Here is a 17056-nt window from a genome sequence, read left to right as displayed (position 1 = left end):
AGGGGGCTGAGGTGGAGTAGCTCAGGTATCTTTGCAGGTTAGGGCTTCTGTGGATCATTCAAAGTGTGTGAGCTATTCCATTTCATGAACTTTAGCGACGTTAAATTTCTGGATCCAGCGGGCTAACTTACACCCTCTGGGTACAAAGCACCATGTGCAGTGGGAGTGTAAAGATGAGCAAGGTAATTCTCATCCTCAACTTTGAGGCCTCTTAGGTGGTGAGACATCCAGTGACTTCTACAGATTGAATTGGCACATGATGGTCCAAACTGCTCCAACATCATTCAGGAAGAACCTGCTTTGTGCAAAGAGCTGTTAGCTATTAGCAAGTTGCAGGGATGGGAAAAGGAGATGGAACTCGTTTTTTGAAAACTTAGCATGAGCAGGAACTTTCCACATATATTTAATCCTATGCCAAACGTCCAACCGTTTTACAGACGCAGAACACTCAGAAGATTACCAGGTGGCTTAACCAAAGTCACATCGCTAGGATTCACATATCAGGACCACTTGACTTCAAACTCACCTTTCTGTTAAAAAGGAAAAAGTTATTTCAGGCTTGAAGGGCATTCAAAAATCAGTGGGAGAGACAAGCAACACAGATCTAGACAACCAGAGAACAAGTCTAAGGTGTGTGTGGGGAGCTGGTTCTCAGAAGAGAGTAGCACAGGTCTCCTGGTGTCAGAAGGATCCACGGAGTTGGGGTTTGGGCTGGTTCCTGAGGAAGGGGCAAGCTTTGCCAGGTGGATGGGAGGAGGGTGAAGAATCTTGCTTTCCAGCTTGAACATAGGAGTGGTAGTTCTGTGTCTGCAGCACAGTGAGGAGATACACCGAGACCCAGCAGGACCTTTCTGCTCCATATTGTTAGGGTTGAGAGTCTGATGAGCCAGACCAAGAGGTTTGGATGTAGATTCCAACAGAAATAGGAGTTCATAACCACAGGCACTGTTTGAAGCAGGGTGGGACTAGGTGTAACATCACCTGCCCGTCGGGGTCGCTGAGCTGTCTCCAATCCCCCTAATGTTAATCCTCCCCAGGCTTTTCAAACCCCTGACCCTGACGAGTTCTCCCTCAGGTACCTGGAGGACCTGGTTGGTTGGAAAGGAGAGTATCGTTTCTAGAACGCTTCTACTCCTTTCTAGGACTTCAGTTACCCTTCTTACGCTATTCGAACAAATCAGAGATGTTCCCGAGTACTAGGAATCTGTCACACACACATTCTCACAGAACTCAGGGAGGCTTGTCCTCAGCGGAAGCGGCGTTTGCCGCCAAGCGGCACACACATTCCACCCAGCTGCTAAGTGGTGGGAGGTGTCCCTGCCCTGACCCTTTCTTTGGCTCTCCTAATTGTAACACAGCTCCAAGTTGAATAAACTTCTTTCCCCTACAACCAGAAAGGAGATCTTAGGACACTGGGAAGTAAAAAGAGACTATCAGCAAGAAATGAAAACAGACCTTTAAAAAAAACACCCACGTCTGAGACTGTTCCACATTCATTAAGAAACAGCTTCATGTGCTCCATGGGATTATCATTAACCATATCAAGTTAAAAAAAGTTTCCTGGTCTTCCTTCCTCCTGAGATACTTAAGAGATTTGATCTATTTTTTTTAAAGTTAACATGGCTCTAATTATGTGCCAAGCACTGTTCTAGCGCTTTACAAATATTAACATTCTTTTTTACTTACTCTTGGATGAACTCTTTAAATATATTCCCCTGTGAAAAGAGGTCTGACCTAATGTATTTGCCTATTTCCTTGCAAAATCATTTCCCCCAACTCTTCACTGTCTATCCTAGTGAAGAAAATCCCCTCAAAATAGGTATTCCGCTTGGAGCTTGACCACCTTCATCCTATTGCTGCCACTTGTCACTAACGACCTGCAACCGTGGGCAAGTCAGTGCACCTTAGGGCTTTCAGTTGGAAAGGTAGAGTTGGAAGTTGCCAGTGTAGCATCGGTAGGCGTGTGTAATTCCGTGACGATATCCTGTAGACCGTGGGGGACCTTGCTGGTGGTGGTGCGGGGTCGAGAATGAGTGCCAGAAGAGCTGGGGGTAGCAGCCGTTCCACCATTAGGGAAGCCAGGTAGGATGTTGTTGCACTAAAAGCAGATGATGGCTGAAGAGAAGAGGCAAGAATGGATGTTACAAAACAGGGTAGGAAAGTGAAGGGTGGCTCTGTGGGGCGGGCTCTTGAGATGAGGAGAACGGGGATGGGTACAGACCAGCTTGGGGTGGGAAAGGATGAACTGTTTGGGCAGGATACTGATCAGCTGCTGTGGGACATCTCTATGGAAATGTCGATAACAAAGCTGGGGAATTGAAACAAGTGCAACAGAGGTAAATGTGATATTTATATGTGATAACGTTAAGTGCCATGAGAACAGAGACGTTATTCACTGATACATCCCAAGCACCTAGTAAAGTATTGAGCACAGGGTTGGTGCTTAATAAACATTTGTTGACCGAATCATCAACATAAAGGTAATGAAAGCTCTTTAAATTTGTGCCTCTGTATTATTCACCGAGAGAATGGGAGCAAAAGCGGGCAGCTAAAACCTGAACCCCAGAAAGGGTTGGAGAAGAGTTCAGAAGAAAGCCCTCAAAGAGGCCCAGAATTTCAGATATGTGAGATATGGGGAGAGGTGTGGACAGGATCAGATCCTGCAGGAGGCCACAGAGAATGCAGTCTGAGGCACAGACTCAGTCTGATGCTTTGTGAGTGGGAAGGTGGACACCATGTTCATGGGCTTAGTGAGGTATTGGCTGAGAAGCTGAGGGTTGTTTGCCAAGGAAAAAGAGGTGTAGGGATTAGAACCTGAAAGTCTAGAAAAGGCTGGGAAAGCTCTGATGGATCCTCAGGAGAAAAGGATCACCTAGCAGGGCTCAGAGGGGAAGCTAGATATCGTGAGTTTGTGGTAGGGTTAGGCAGGCAATGCCCAGGCAGGGCCATGGCACCTCACCCACCTTGGAGGACCCTCTCTCTAGAAATATCCATTACTTCCTCTTTGACAAACTCCTGATTAGTTACCACCAAAGGGTGGTGCAGATTTGCCCTGGGGAGTTAGCCCGTAAGGCACTGGCTTGCTGGCCCATGGCTGGGGGCCTGGGGACTAAGATGGCACCTTATGGGCTTGTATTGACCCCACGCCCGTTCCTTCCCTATCTTTCCATCCATTCATTCCTTCACCAGCAGTCGTTATCTACTAAGTGCCAGGCTGTGAGCTTGGTGCTGGGGAGGCAAACGTGAGGAGAGCAGTGCCTTCCCTCAGGGGCCATAAGCAATCTGCAGGGCAACCTCACCCCCTTGCTGTGCCTCCCAGAAGTCTTGTGTGACTGGGTCCTGATCTGAACCCTGCTCTGGTGCAGCAGGTGGGCGAGGTGGACGAGAGCCGGGAGGTGATCTCTGGGCAGAGTCCACGGTCAGGGAAAAGGCAAGTTTGCTGTTGTAACGTCTGAAACCTGCTTATTTTGGTAAGCTTTAGCTGTCTTTTATTTCCTGGATTTGGTTCCCTTTTGTTTCTCCCTAGGCTTTTTGGCTACAGTCCTTTTAAAATTTATAGCCTATCTTGGTTGAGCCAAAGGGAAGGAGAGAATGGAAATGGATGTTCAGACTGTTTGGGTCAGAGAGAAAGTCAGGCAGTAAACCCTGTGACCAGGTGCCATGGGCACAGCACCAAACAGGATAGGAAAACTCAAAAGGGGTGCACCTGGAGACCCACCTACACAGAGCTTTCCTGTTCTATTCTGGGAAGATTTTGTTTTCTTTTAAGAATGGAAACTATTCTGTATCAGGAGCCTGCAGCCTTCCCTAGGATCATAGCTCTAGGCTAGGATGGAGGAGGCTATGGATGGCTGCACTTTTCTTCTCTCCAGTAATGAGGCTTCCACTTAGGAATTGACCATAAAATCTTCCAGAAATGTAATAGGGAAGAACAAATCTGACTCCACATTGGATCTAGCTTTTTAAAATTTGTTTGTTTTGTTTTATTTGTTGTTTTTACTTTAACCTTTGTATGCTATTACTTTTGCTACAAGTTAAGAATGTTGCCTACAGCCTGAAATATACAGGCTAGCCCCAGGGCTCTGACCTTTAAAGGTATAACACTTTTCCATTCATATAGAGATAAAAAGTTGCAGAACAGAGAATAACATTTGTCTTGTTGGAGGTTTGTAGGAACATTGTGACCAGACCTACCTAAACAGCTGCAAGAACAAAGCATTCCAGCACCAAAAAGTTTGCAACAAACAACCACACCTCCTCTCCTTTTAGTATAAAAGAAGCCTGAGGGACTTCCCTGGTGGTCCAGCGGTTAAGAATCCGCCTTCCAGTACAGGGGGTTTGATCCCTGGTCAGGGAACTAAGATCCCATATCCTGCATGCCCCGCAGTGCAGCCAAATAAGTAAGTAAGTAAAGAAAGAAAGAAGAAAGCCTGAATTCTAACTCCGTTAAGAAGACGGTTCTTTGGGACGCCAGTCCACCATCTTCTCAGTCTGCTGGCTTTCCAAATAAAGTCACTCACTATTCCTTGACCCAACAACTCATCTCTTGATTTTATTGGCCTCTTGTGCAGTGAGCAGTATCAGCTTGGTAACAGAGGGAGTGGGAGTTCTGGCTCAGGAGGAGAGGCTGGGAATAGCTCAGGAGCGGGCTGTGACGTGCCCTTCCCAGGGTGGCTACCACGGCGTCTACACTGGTGCTGGGTACAGAGGGTCAGCCCAGACAGGAGGAGACCTGCCCTCTGAGTGAGCATCGCCCAGGCCTGGGGCTGCTTCCGGGGGCTTCAGGATGCTGTAGCCAGAGAGCAGCAGAGGGAGGGTGGGGAATGGGGCGCAGGAGCGGGGCGCAGGCTCTGGCAGCCTTGGGCCCCTCCTCCTCCCCATGTTCCCCACCCACTTTCTCTCATCAGTCCTGGCAACAGGGCCCACTTTGTGGGATCATTTGTGATCGTGGCTGCACGTGCAGCCTCAGGCTCTGCCCCACAGGCACCTGGGAACTGCCCAGCACCCTTTGGAAGGTGTTGACCAGGTGCAGATGGGATGGCCAGGGGCCTCAGAGCAGGGACAGGGAGGCCCAGTCCTTCAAGTATAAAAGAAACTCTAGGGAATTCCCTACCAGTCCAGTGGTTAGGACTTTCACTGCCGGGGCCCAGGTTCAATCCCTGGTAAGGGAACTAAGATCCCACAAGCCGAGTAGCGAGGCCAATCAATCAATCAATCAATCACTCAATCAATAAAAGAAACTCCCTAAATGCAGTTCTCCACAGAGGTGGGGGAATCTGCCAGGAATAGAGGCAGGGTCTTCCCAGCCTGACTCAGGGTCCTGGGATTCCCTCCAGTCTCCCAGCTGCCTGGGCTGCTGCCACGGCACAGGCCTCAGGGGGGTGCTGCTCCCCTTCTGATAGCACGGCTCAAGGCAGCCAGGGGGGGCCCACAGCTTAGGGAAGTCCCCGAAGGGGCGGCAGGGTCACCGGAGGGAGGAGAACACCGCTTTATCACCCCGAGCTTGCTCTTGACCACAGACAGGCTGCTTCCCTGGTCTGCCGGGTCCTCAGCCCTCGCCCCTCAAACAGGAAAGCACGGCCCCCCACCCATGGCCAGCTGGCCCGGCGGCCCCCTGGGCGAGCAGCTCCCTGAGGAGGGCAGGGCCTGCCCAGCTGCCCAGATTTTCCCCTTCAGCACCTGCCCTGTCTCTGCAGCACGAGGCCCTCCAATCCACAGCCTCCCATTCTGGCTTTTCCATCTGACTCCATGGTCTCTCTCAAGCGCTCCTACAACTGCACTGAGCCCCCCCTCCTGTCCACCTCATCTTCCTCTGGCTTTCCCTTTTTTCTGGTACATCTCCACCTCTGAGAGCGGCCCTCTCCCCTCTCCTCCCCTGGTTAAGCAGCTGTGTAAAGAGCTGCCAGGGCTGGGCTGATGGATGGGCCCTTCCCCTGCTCTGCTCTTCCTCAGGCCTCCCCTTCGTCCCCACGCCTCCCAGCCCTTTCTCCTCACCTCTCCCTCCACCACTCATTTTTACCATCAAGGAAGGACACCAAGAGGAAAGGGCCTTCTGGATAAGCAAGTGGAGAGGTGCGTCAGGGAGATAATAGGGGTGTGCAGGCAGCTCCTGCAGATAAGGATTTCCTGGACTCCCTCGGGAATGCCCTATGAATGGGGGAGAATGCTCCTGATTCTTCTGTGCGGCTCTGTCCCTGACAGAGCAATGCCTGGAGGCGGGTGGAAAGGCAGGGTGGTGTTGAAAAGGGCTGGGGACTTAGTGCAGCCAGAACTGAATTTGGATCTCAACTCTGATGGTTATTAGCTGCATGATCTGGGGCAGGTAAGCCTCAGTTTCTCCATCTGTAAAGCACAGATAATACTGTCTGCCTCACAGCGCCTGGCACCAAGTGTAAGCTCAATAAATGTCGGTTCCTATCCCTGCTGTCAGGGTGCTGGGTCACCCTTTTCCCTGAAATCCCTCATAGATTCCACCCAAAAGGTAACCCTTTCCTACATGCCCTCTATATACCAGGCACACTTGTGCCCACAATGTCATGTAACCCCTCTGTTTATAATTAGGAAAGCTGGAATGCAGAGGGGTTACCAGTGACCAGAGTATTAGCAGAAGGCCGAGGCAGAACCAAGGAGCCTGAGCGCAGAGCCCCAGGATGGGCTAGCCAGCAGCAACAGGTTGCTGGGAAAGAACCGAGAAGAGTTTTGCTGAGAAACTCAACTGTGCAAGAGCCTCCCAGGGTCTGGGTGGGAGTGAGAGCCCAGGCTCTGCACCTGCCCCTGTCACTTGCTGGGTGACCTTGGGGAAGTCCTTTTCCCTCTCTGAGCCTCAGCTTCCTCTTCATTTTGCAGGGGTATGGGACAGAGATGGACTGCATGCTTTGTGAGGTCTCTTCCTGCCCTGAATGTTCTGTTCCCTCTCCTGCAAAGGGATCCAGCCTTGTGCATATAGGGCAGGGCTGCAGCTTAAGGCTGTTGGAAGGGTAAAAATCTAGTCCTAGTCTTCCCCACTCTCTATTTCCTCACTCTTCCCAACCCCCATCCTGTCACTTGGGGCCTGGAATCAATGAGTCGTAAGATGAGAAAGTATCAGGAACTAGCAAAGCATGGAGAGCAGCTGGGGCAGCCTTGGTGCCGAGTGTGAGGGACTGCTAGCCCTTCGCCTGCGCCCAGCCTCCCGTGCTAGACTCAGGCCAGCAGGCCAGCAGCGACTCACCCATCCTGGTCGAGGGGCCCCCAGCTGAAGATCAGAATGGGGAGGCCTATTTTCAACAGGTCCAAAGACCACACCTTAAAACAAATAATGAATTCTATGTGTATTGACATGGAAAGACACACCCAGGATATATGGCTGAATCATAAAAGCAGGTTACATGTTATCGCCTATAATGTAATCCTCTTATGTTATTATGTAGAAGTCTTTGTACATACAAGAAAATATGAGCAGAGAGACTGTGAATAGCAGTTATCTCTGGGAGTTAAGAGTATAGGGGAATCATTCACTTTCTACTTTATACACTTTCCTTTGATAGGTTTTTATTTATTTTTATTTTTGGCCACACTGCACAGCTTGTGGGATCTTAGTTCCCCAGCCAGGGATCGAACCCATGCCTCTGGCAGTGGAAGCACAGAGTTCTAACCACTGGACCGCCAGGGAATTCCCTCCTTTGATAGGTTTTTAAAGTGAACATATATTGCCTTTATAATTTTAAAAAATCAGCACAATTTAATAATAAAGATATTTTCATTGTGGGGGAGAAGCCTTCCAGAAATATGCACGAGCTAATGAAAATGCTCCGGGTCTTTGCTTCAGGCTGGCATTGTATCAACCTAGGATGGGAAGGCCAGTGGACTCCTGCACTATATCCAAAACGAAAGCACAAAGGGCTTGATGTTTTTTTTAAGAGAAAATGAACAATCCCTTAATGAGATCTGTAAGGTCAAATCTGTCGAAATATATGATTCAACATATGAGGCAAAGGGAGGATAATTGTAAAAGAGGTCCTTGGTGTCCACAGCTCAAACCTGGACTTGGGGTTGGCTGCTGTGAGGCAGGGTTGGGGCAGTCGGGACTGAGGGCTGCTCCCCAGCACCCCACACAGCTTGAGAACAAAGGCAAATCAGCACTGTGGTCCAACCCCTCTCTCCCAAATGGCTGCAGCTTCCCGCCAACCAGCCCAAGGCCATCCTGGCCTGCGGAAGCCTTTCAGAATGGCTCTAGTATCCCTCAGCTCCTTGCCATCCAGCTTTCTCCTATAACCAAGCCCAGAACGAATGGGCATCTCCCTGAGCCAAGGACCCAGGCTCGAGCACACTGCCAAGTAGGGGAAGGCAGTAAAGGGACCGGCTGGTTTCAGCCTACATCAGAATGGATATTTGAGGGTGGAGAGGATGGAGAGGCTGGGAAGGGGGGAGGGGAGCTGTGCAAGGTCACTCTGGCTGAGGGATTCTATCCGTTCCCAGATGACCGATTCTATGTGCCCCTCCTGAGGAGTCAGCACAGGGGCTGAAAGGTGCAGTTCGATACAAGTTTATTGGCAGAGCTGCGGCGGAGTCCTCCCTCTCTCTGGGAGAGCCGAGGGCACAGCACCAACAGAGGGATGGCCAGACAGACCCCCAGACAGACACATGGATGGTGCAGACTCATAGAGACCATAGCACAGCCACACAGGTAGAGACACACAGGCCACAGCACCAAGACACACACACACAAAACCATAAGGCTAGAACACACGGACAAAGTGCAGGCTTTGGGGCTCCTGCATAGACAGAGAGCGAGCCACGTGGGGAGGGGGCCCCTGCTGACCTCCCCCAGGCTTAGGCACACCAACAGCACAAAGACAGGCAGATCCCCCAGCCAGCCAGCCTGCCACACAGACAAATGAACTGCACAGACAGGAGGCTGGGGGCTCCCCCGAGCACGGGGAGCAGGGACCACAGGACTTCTACACACCCCGACTGCCCTGACTTCCCTGTTCAGCCTGACTCTGGCCCCACTCCCCACACACACTTTGGTCTTGCCCACTGGGGCTGGGGGGTCGGCAGGTGGAAGCGGGCAGAGAGGAAGGGTACGGACCCAGCTCCGTCCCTTCTCCGTGAGCAGGGAGGCAGTTGCTGAGAGTCCAGGGCTGAGCCTGGGCCTGGCAGTGGGGTGAGGGTGCGGCCGTGCCTCAGGCTTGGGGGGGCTCCCGGCAGCGCAGGCACTGGGCCATCTCAGGCTGGTACTGCTCGACCTGCAGGGTAGAGCTGGAGAATCCAAACCGGGAGTGGAGCCGAGATGTGGCTTCAGCCAGGACGGCTTCAGGGTCAGCCGTGGAGTCTGCGGGGGAGTGATAAGAGGCAGCAGGTTTCCAGGGGAATTGGGAACCAGCAAGGGGCCCAGATAAGGATGGGTGAAGGGGAACCAGGGGTTTGCATGGCATGAAAGCCAAGATTGAACGGGGAGCTTTATTTTCTCTATATATTGTATGAACAGTGTAAAACTGTCAAAAAGGTCGGAGAGACTCATCCTTAATCGACTAGGCTAACACACTAGACCATTATTTTTCTATTCTCTTCTGCTCTTTGAGTATCAAGTATACAGCTGTGTATTTCAGCAGCCATACCACCCGATTTTCCACAACATTCCAGATGTTAAATATTCTGTTCTCATTGTCCCTCTAGAGTTACCATCAAATATCCTACAAAGTATAATATTTTTGGCATCCAAATTGCATGTCTCTGATTGCTTCTTGCATCTGGAAGAAACTCAAAAATTCTTTGTCAGCTTGTGAGTCACCATATATATTTTAAATAGTTGAACCATAATGTAGCTAAAATTTTATATTCCGCTTTCTCTCTTAGCATTATACCATAAACATTTTTTCTAGTTGCCCTACAGTCTTCATAATCATCATTTTTAAAAGTTACATGATACTCCACTGAGTGGAGGAGCCATAATTTACCTAACTGAGCCCCATCATGAGACCTGTAGGTACCAGGGATCTTTTAAAGGGTTGCTGGTTCCCCGCACTACTTCAGAGAGAGTGAAACCTCCCCCAAAAAACCCTGTCCAGCCAGGGCTCCTTGCCTCCAACATACGAGAGAGAGAGAGAGAGAGAGAGAGAGAGAGAGATACAAAAGACAGAGAGATGGAAACATTCGCAGTTAATTCAGACCATCTTCCTAAGTTTGGATGGTGGTAGGGGAAGGGAGAAATGTTTCTGGAAAGTAACTGGCTGGGGTCAGTTTGGACTCACCAATGGCCAGGTGTGCGGAGACAACATGGTAAGTAAGCGTAAGGGACCACAGGTGCAGCTCGTGGGTTGCCCGAACTCCTGGCACTGACAACAGGGTATCTCGCACAGGTTCAAACCCCACACTTCGGGGGGTACCTGCAAGCAGCACCCACCACGCCTTATTGCCAGGGCCACTCCTGCCCAGAGGCCAGGACCCCACCTCCCCCATCCTGTACCACTCACCCTGTTGACCCCCACAGTTTACCCCGTCCCTGAATCCTCCTTCCACCAACAGGCCTTCTCCCCACACTTTCTCCAGAGAAAACAGAGGCGCCTAGTCCTGGGGTGAGGTCAGAGAGGGCCCCGGGGGGGTGGGGAGCAGTGGCGTCTGACTCACCTTCCATGAGGACGCGGAGAACATCTCGGAGGGTGGGAGCCGTGGATCCAAGGGCACAGATGGAGAAGAGAAAGGTGCTGATGGGGTCAGCTGCCTTGTATTGAGGCTGTAGAGAAAGAAAGCCCTAAGCCTGGGAATCAGGGACCTTTCAGAGGAAGCCCTAGGGGCATCCTGGACAAACAGGACCTGAGAGGCCCCTGAGAACCCTGCTGGGGTGAAAGGGACGATAACCCTGGGCCAGGAGTCCTGGGGAGCTGGGAGCTGGAGTGCGGTGGGTGGGGGTCCAGGGAAGGAGGGGCTGGGGCGTGGAATTGAGGGAGGAAGGCTGGGGCAGGCTTGCACAGACAGTACCTTGAAGTAGATGAGGATGGAAGCGGCCAGCACCCCAAGGCTCTGCAGGAGGTCCCCCAGCACGTGCACAAAGGCCGCCCGGACGCTGGTGTTCCCCAGGGGCAGGGGCTCCCCAGGCCCCTCCTCCAGCGGTGCATACTCTGCCCCCCTGGACCCGTGGCTGTGGTGGGGCCCGGCCTGGTGCAGCACAAAGGCCATTCTGAGGGGGAAGCAGAGCAGCTCAGCCCAGGTGGCCTGCTCCCGGCCTCCTCTGCCCACTTCCACACCTCCTCTTCTCACCTCCCCAAGAGCCCTCTCTCCACCTATTTTCTCCCTATTTTCCCAGTCCCAGGAAAAAGACAATACGGTCCAAGAGAGACAAGTAATGCAGCCTGGGGGCAAGAATACGTGGTGCCAGAGACGTGGATTCAGATCCTGGCCCTGCTACTGAAGTAGCTATGTGCCCTGGGCAAGTTCCCTGGTCACCTCTTGGGATCTATCTGATTAACTGTATACCAGGAGTGATACTACCTACCTCATGGGGTGGTTGTGAGCTTTAAATGAGACAGTGCTGATGACAGCCCCCAGCAGGGTGGCCAGTACACAGCAGGCCTTTAACAAAGGTCTTTTGACTCTGAATTTTAGGTCTCTACCCCAGTCCCTTCTCAGGCATCCCTAGAGCAGAGAGATGAGAACAGCAAGTGCGTGCTGCGAGTCTGCCCGGGAGAGGAGAGCCTGCTCTCCCGCCCTGGAGGAGGAGCCCTCGCCCTGAATCCCACACGGTGCCTGCTCCATACTGGAACGTACAGCAGATTGGCACAGACTGCGATGCTGGCGGTCAGCAGCATGGCACCCCCCTCGATGTGGTAGTCGCTGTGCAGCAGGCGGATGAAGGCCAGGTACAGGAGGATGCCAGTGACCATCCAGAGGGAGACCACAGAGGCCAAAGCCCCCAGAGTCTCTGCAGGGGAAGACAAGCTATCAGAGAGCTGCCCAGGACCCTGAGAGGTACCTTCTGGCAAGACTGGCGGGGTCATCAGACCATGCAGGGGCCTTACCTGAGCGGTGCCAGCCAAAGGTCATGGTGCGGGTGGCTGGACGGGTAGAGAGCCAGAGGGAGAAGAGGCTGCCCATCATGCTGCCCACATCTGCCAACAGGTGGGCTGCATCAGTCATAATGGCCAGGCTGTGCGCCAGATACCCACCTGCAAGAGTAAAGTGATATATGGTCTGGTCCATTTAGAAAACATCATGCAGTGTGTGTAGAGGCATGGAAAAGAGACGGGGCGGGGGGACATATACCAAAATGTGAACAGCAATTTTTCTCTGGTGATGGGATTACACATGGGATTTTGTGGGGGTTTTTTGTTTTCACTCATTCACATATTCTAGTTTTTCTACAATAACTTTTTTTTTGACCACGCCACGCAGCTTGTGGGATCTTAGTTCCCCGACCAGGGATTGAACCTGCGCCCTCAGCAATGAAAGCGCAGAGTCCTAACCACTGGACCACTAGGGAATTCCCTACAACAACATATTTTAATAACAAGAAAATAGGGCTTTTACAAAACCAGTTCATACTGATGAGCCAGCCCTGAATTCCCTTGGTGCTGTCCCTCGCCCTCTCCCACTTCCTGGGTCCTGGGCACCCACCTCCCCGGTCCCAGCCATCCCCATCTTCTCTGCATCTCCACCCAGGAACATTCCTGGGACTCTGGGTGGGAAGTGGCTTAGGCAGGCATCCGGAGGATGGTGTTGGAGGAACTGCTTTCCGACTTACCGACTACTTCCCCGGCCATGAAGACGCAGCACACAGCACAGGCGGCACACAGCTGCCTCTGCGCCTGCAGCCTCTCAGGGGTAAGACCTGGCTGTAGCAGAGGGTCCCTGTGGCAGTGGTGGAAGGACATCTCCACGGGTTTGGGCTCCTCGGGGAGGGGCTCGGAGGGCTCTGTGAAGAGACTGAGGCAGGCAGCACAGTTCAAGCTGGGGCCTGGTTCAAGGGCTAACTCCTCACTCCCAGGTCCTGGATCCCCCAGACCGGCTTCATCAGATGTCCCTCCTCTCTATCCTTTCTCGAGGCCTTGTGGACAGAGGGCCACAGGAGAGATGGGGCTAAATGGACAACTCAGAGTCCAGCCTCCCTTTTCCTTTCACGTACAGAGCCATAGAATCTCAGAGCACACGTGGAAAGCACCTTAGAGACGTCTAGTCTACCACTTATTAAAGAATTAGAAGTATGAGGTTCAAAGGGAGAGAGGACTTACGGAGGCCACACAGCTAGTTAGTGGTCGAGCTGAGATTAAACTCCAACCAAATCAATTCAATATGATAGGCGCCACGAAGAACACAAGATGAGCAGGATATCCTTTCTGATCTCTGGGAGCCTCTGGTGAACAAGACAAATGTGTACCTAAATACTATGAGATGTAGCAAAAGGTAGCTATTGCCTTAGAGCAGTTAAAGTGCTATCAGGGCTCAGAGGGACATACTGACTCTAATGAGGAAATCAGGGAAACAACTGAAGGAGGCACCTGAGAAGGGCCTGGAAGGATGGGAAGGATTTTGATAAAGAGGAGGTGCACGTGCCCGGCGAAGGCAATATGAAGCGGAAGTGGTGTGAAAGTGTGGGGTGGGGCTCAGCACGTGGTCCTGGCCTTAGTGCCTCCCTGCTGGACCTACATCCTGGTGCCTCCACTCCCAGGTCCTTCACCTTCTCTCTCTAAGACATTCAGCTAGATGTGGCCCTTTAAGAGGAGAGTAGAATGCTGGGACCCAAAAAGTCTGAAGTTCCTGGCACAGAGAACTAATGGCCAGATTCCAGAGCTGGGTTGTCATGGGGAGGAGAGAGCGCAGACTGGTGTGGCTGGGATTGGTAGCAGTAGGAGTGCTGGGCTTGGAGTCTGCCACATGTTAGCTGGACCTCAGTGTGGCCACAAGCACCCAGCAGAGGCCACTTTAACCGCACAGTGCAGTAAGCCTCCCTGGACAAATGAGCGGGGCTGGAGGCCTCCCCTGGGGATGCCAGAGGCTGAGCTCAGGCTAACTGAGTTTTCAGTCCTTTCTGGCTTAACTCTCACCCCCATTACTACCCAACCTGAACCCCAGGGAGAACACAACCTTCCACAGCATAAAGGACCTAAATAGAAAAGTACAGTTCTAGAAATACTCATGGAGGTGTCACAAGAATACCCTTGAGAGAAAATGAAGGCTCCAGATAGAAATGTGATCACAGCAGTAAAGTGGGGAAGGGTGCCTGGGGCCTTCTGGCTGAGGACAGCTCTGCCCAATGGGCGAATTCAGCTGTGAGGGAGATGGGGGCACATTTGGTGCTTCTAGGGAAAATACAAGTGCTGGCAGGTAGATTAACTTCTTGGAATCCCCTTCCAAGACTTAGAATCTGGGTGTGTATGATTCCAGGTGTGTTTCCAGAGGAGATGGGAGATGAGGGTGGCTTTGAAATCCATCCTCATTCTTCAATGAGAGTACCAAGCAGCGTACACGTACTGAAGCTCAATCTAGGGGGAGAGACAGAAGTGTCGCAAATGACTGACTATGCAAGGAGAAGCTGGGGCCAGGAGGGTTATGAACAAAGGATTTTGGAGCACAGGGGAAGGAGTGACCAACTCTAAAGGGGATGAAGAGACCCTCACAGAGGAGGAGATGTTTAAGAGAAGACCTAGGTAGAGACAGGAGCTCCAGACACATGGAATGACAATGACAAGATATGCAGCTTGGAGCTTAAGTGTGAGGAACCAGGGGAAGGGCTGAGGAGGAAACTGATGGGCTCAAAGTAACATAAAGGGAGATACACTGATTGATTTAATCTTTCCTGAGCTGTGAGATGGATGACCTTGACGATGTACTAGTCTGGGAGGAAGAGAAGAGAGGAGATGGAGGGGTCCAGAACAGACAAGGCCAGAGGCTCCCTGCGCAGAATCTTAGAGACAGGCAGGCAGGTAGGGAAGAGCTTCTTCCAGAAAGTACTGCAGGATTTGGTGACTAATGGTCATATGAGAATGAGGATAAGCTGGGAGTCAGAGATGAGGGTCTGAAGAGCAAATAGAGGGTGAGTGGCTTTGAGGCAGAGGGCAAGATGCCCTTCCTGGCCCTGTAAGACACAGCGCGGCCAGGCATCAAGGTAGTCACCCATCAACAGGCTGCTCCCTTTTGTTTTGCATTAACTGGGCACTAAAGAAGCCTCATTGTTGGTGTGTAGGGGTTTGGGGAGCTACCTGCTGTGTGCAGAGAAGGAAAGACAACTTGCTCTCCCTGGCCCTCTGAAACCCCCAACAAACAACAAATACTATTGAGCGGGGTAGAGGGGAGACTGGCCTGAAGCAGAGTCGAAAGGTACGTGAAGAGACGCCAGGGCCACAGCTGCCCCCGTCTGCAGTCCTCCGCGGGAGAGATTCCGACGGAAGTCTTCCCTCCCTTCTGCTCATCCACTCCCCCATCCACCCAGGTTTACGGTCCCCATCCAGGGAAAGAGCGAGAAACCCACAGAGGCACCACATCCGAGACAAAGGGAGAGGGGTTGGGAGGCAAAAGGAAAGATAGAGAGAGATGAGGAAAGAGAAAAAGCCGGAGACCCTGTCAAATTCCCGAGATAAACGAACGGTGGGCAAAGAGACAAAATGGCCAGCGGAGGTGGCCAGGGAGGGCCTGGCGCGGCCGCTCGGAGGGACAAGGCGGTCGGCGGGCGCCGGGCGCCGGAGGCCGGCGGGACGCGGAGGCGGTTCTCCGGCCGCCCCCGGCCCGCTGTCCCGACCGCTCCAAGCGCCTCATTTCACACCTCGCCGCCCCCGGCCCCGTCTGTGCGTAGCCGGGAATACCCCCGCCGCCCAGACCGCACCTGCTCCTTCCTTACCGCCCCCTCGCTTCCCAGCGGCCGCCCGCCCCCCAGGAGCCCGGAAGACCCGCTGCGGAGCCCGGGCCCATCGTCGGCCCGAGTGCCCACAGCTGGCCACTCTGGAGGGGGCGCCCCGAGCCCGGGAGCGCGGAGGGTAGGGCCGGAGGCCTGGGCGGCGAGGGGCTCCTACGACCCCGGAGCAATGCGTACATCGGAGCACCTGGCGCGGACTCCGGCCAGACGGAGGAGCAGTCGCTCGCGGGCAAGTCAGACGCGGCGGGGGGGGGGGCGGAGGGGTCGGGAGGCTTGGGGGGCGGGCCGAGGAGCAGTTTCCCGGGACCGGGAGGAAGAAGGTGGCCAGGAGGAGGCATATCGGGCTGTTGAGCGGCGGGGGTCGGGGCTGGCTGGGCGGGCCGGGGCTCTCTGTGCAGCCGGAGGGGACAGAGCGCAGCGCCACGAAGCCGAGGGGGTCGCGGTGCGCTGGGCCGGCCGGCCGAGAGAGACAACGAAGTGGACGTAAGGCGGAAGGGTGGCGCCCCCCCCAGCCGAGGGCCGACCCAGGTCAATCCTACCTCTTCAAACGCAGGCCGCCACCAGCGCCGCCGCGGTCTCGGGGGCTCACCAGGCGAGTGGTCTCAGAGCCCCCCGTGGCAGGAGAAGCCTCCATTTCCCCGCGGCCCCGACCGTCTAGGCCGCACCGAGGTAGGGAGAGGCGTGGCCAACCCCGCGCCAAGTCCGAGCGGCCCGTCGACCCCCAGACTCCCCGGAGGGCCTCGGGGCCACCACAGTGGAGGGAACTGCGGCGACTGTGGCGCCGGCAGTCCGAACTGCAGATCCCGCGGCTGCTGGAGCCCCGCCCCGCGTGGGGCGAGCTCCCCAAGCCCCGCCTCCAGGCTCCCCAGCCTCTCCCCCCACGCCTAAGCCCCGCCCCCGGAGCCCCGTCCCCGTAGGCATAGCCCTATTTCCCGGTGCCGGAGCCAGGTGGGGCGGTGGGAGCTCTCTGCGCCCCCGCCGGGTTCTAGACAACGCCTAACCTCCATAGCCCACCCCTAGGCAGACCAGCCCCGCCCCTACCCAAGCCCTGCCTACCAGTTCCCAGCCGAGCTCCTCAAGCCTAGGGACCTTCCAACCAATCTTCGCCCAAGGGACACCGCCCCGTGCAGGTCCGCGCCAGGGCATCCCACCCCCTCTCCCCACCACCCGTCACCTCGTGGCCCCAGCCTCCCCACACGGAGGCAGAAGCAGGTGTGGAGGAGAGAACCAGAA

The 17056-nt window shown here is 53.8% G+C and overlaps 1 protein-coding gene across 3 annotated transcripts; it reads right to left on the bottom strand.

Annotated features, from left to right (window-relative positions):
* Window positions 1–8508: 8508 nt before the first annotated feature.
* SLC30A3 (solute carrier family 30 member 3) lies at window positions 8509–16678 on the bottom strand. 3 transcript variants are annotated; one of them, XM_082428007.1, is made up of 8 exons: window positions 16363–16669; window positions 12719–12900; window positions 11997–12143; window positions 11746–11899; window positions 10960–11158; window positions 10609–10714; window positions 10233–10367; window positions 8509–9313 (listed from the first exon to the last, which is right to left on the bottom strand). In XM_082428007.1, the coding sequence occupies exons 1-8, from the start codon at window positions 16455–16457 to the stop codon at window positions 9165–9167; spliced, it is 1167 nt and encodes a 388-aa protein (XP_082284133.1). In that variant the 5' UTR covers window positions 16458–16669; the 3' UTR covers window positions 8509–9164. The 3 variants fall into 3 exon arrangements, with proteins under 3 accessions (XP_082284133.1, XP_082284132.1, XP_082284131.1); XM_082428006.1 differs by lacking the exon at window positions 16363–16669 and adding an exon at window positions 13206–15386; XM_082428005.1 differs by lacking the exon at window positions 10233–10367 and having other exon boundaries at window positions 16363–16678.
* Window positions 16679–17056: the final 378 nt, after the last annotated feature.

The sequence above is a fragment of the Balaenoptera physalus genome (assembly GCF_965194825.1).
Source record: "Balaenoptera physalus genome assembly, chromosome: 15".
Taxonomy (NCBI): Eukaryota; Metazoa; Chordata; class Mammalia; order Artiodactyla; family Balaenopteridae; genus Balaenoptera; species Balaenoptera physalus.
Note: the sequence above shows the minus strand (reverse complement) of the source record. Positions and strands in the feature narration are given on the sequence as shown.

Bases quoted from the DNA above. Each gene is read 5' to 3' on its own strand.
- SLC30A3 (XM_082428007.1), bottom strand. From the start codon at position 16,457: ATGGAGGCTTCTCCTGCCACGGGGGGCTCTGAGACCACTCGCCTGGTG. The intron at 12,144-12,718 runs GTAAGTCGGAAA...TTACTCTTGCAG, and splicing joins CATGGCCGGGGAAGTAGTCG to GTGGGTATCTGGCGCACAGC. The intron at 11,900-11,996 runs GTAAGGCCCCTG...CTTCCCCTGCAG, and splicing joins CTTTGGCTGGCACCGCTCAG to AGACTCTGGGGGCTTTGGCC.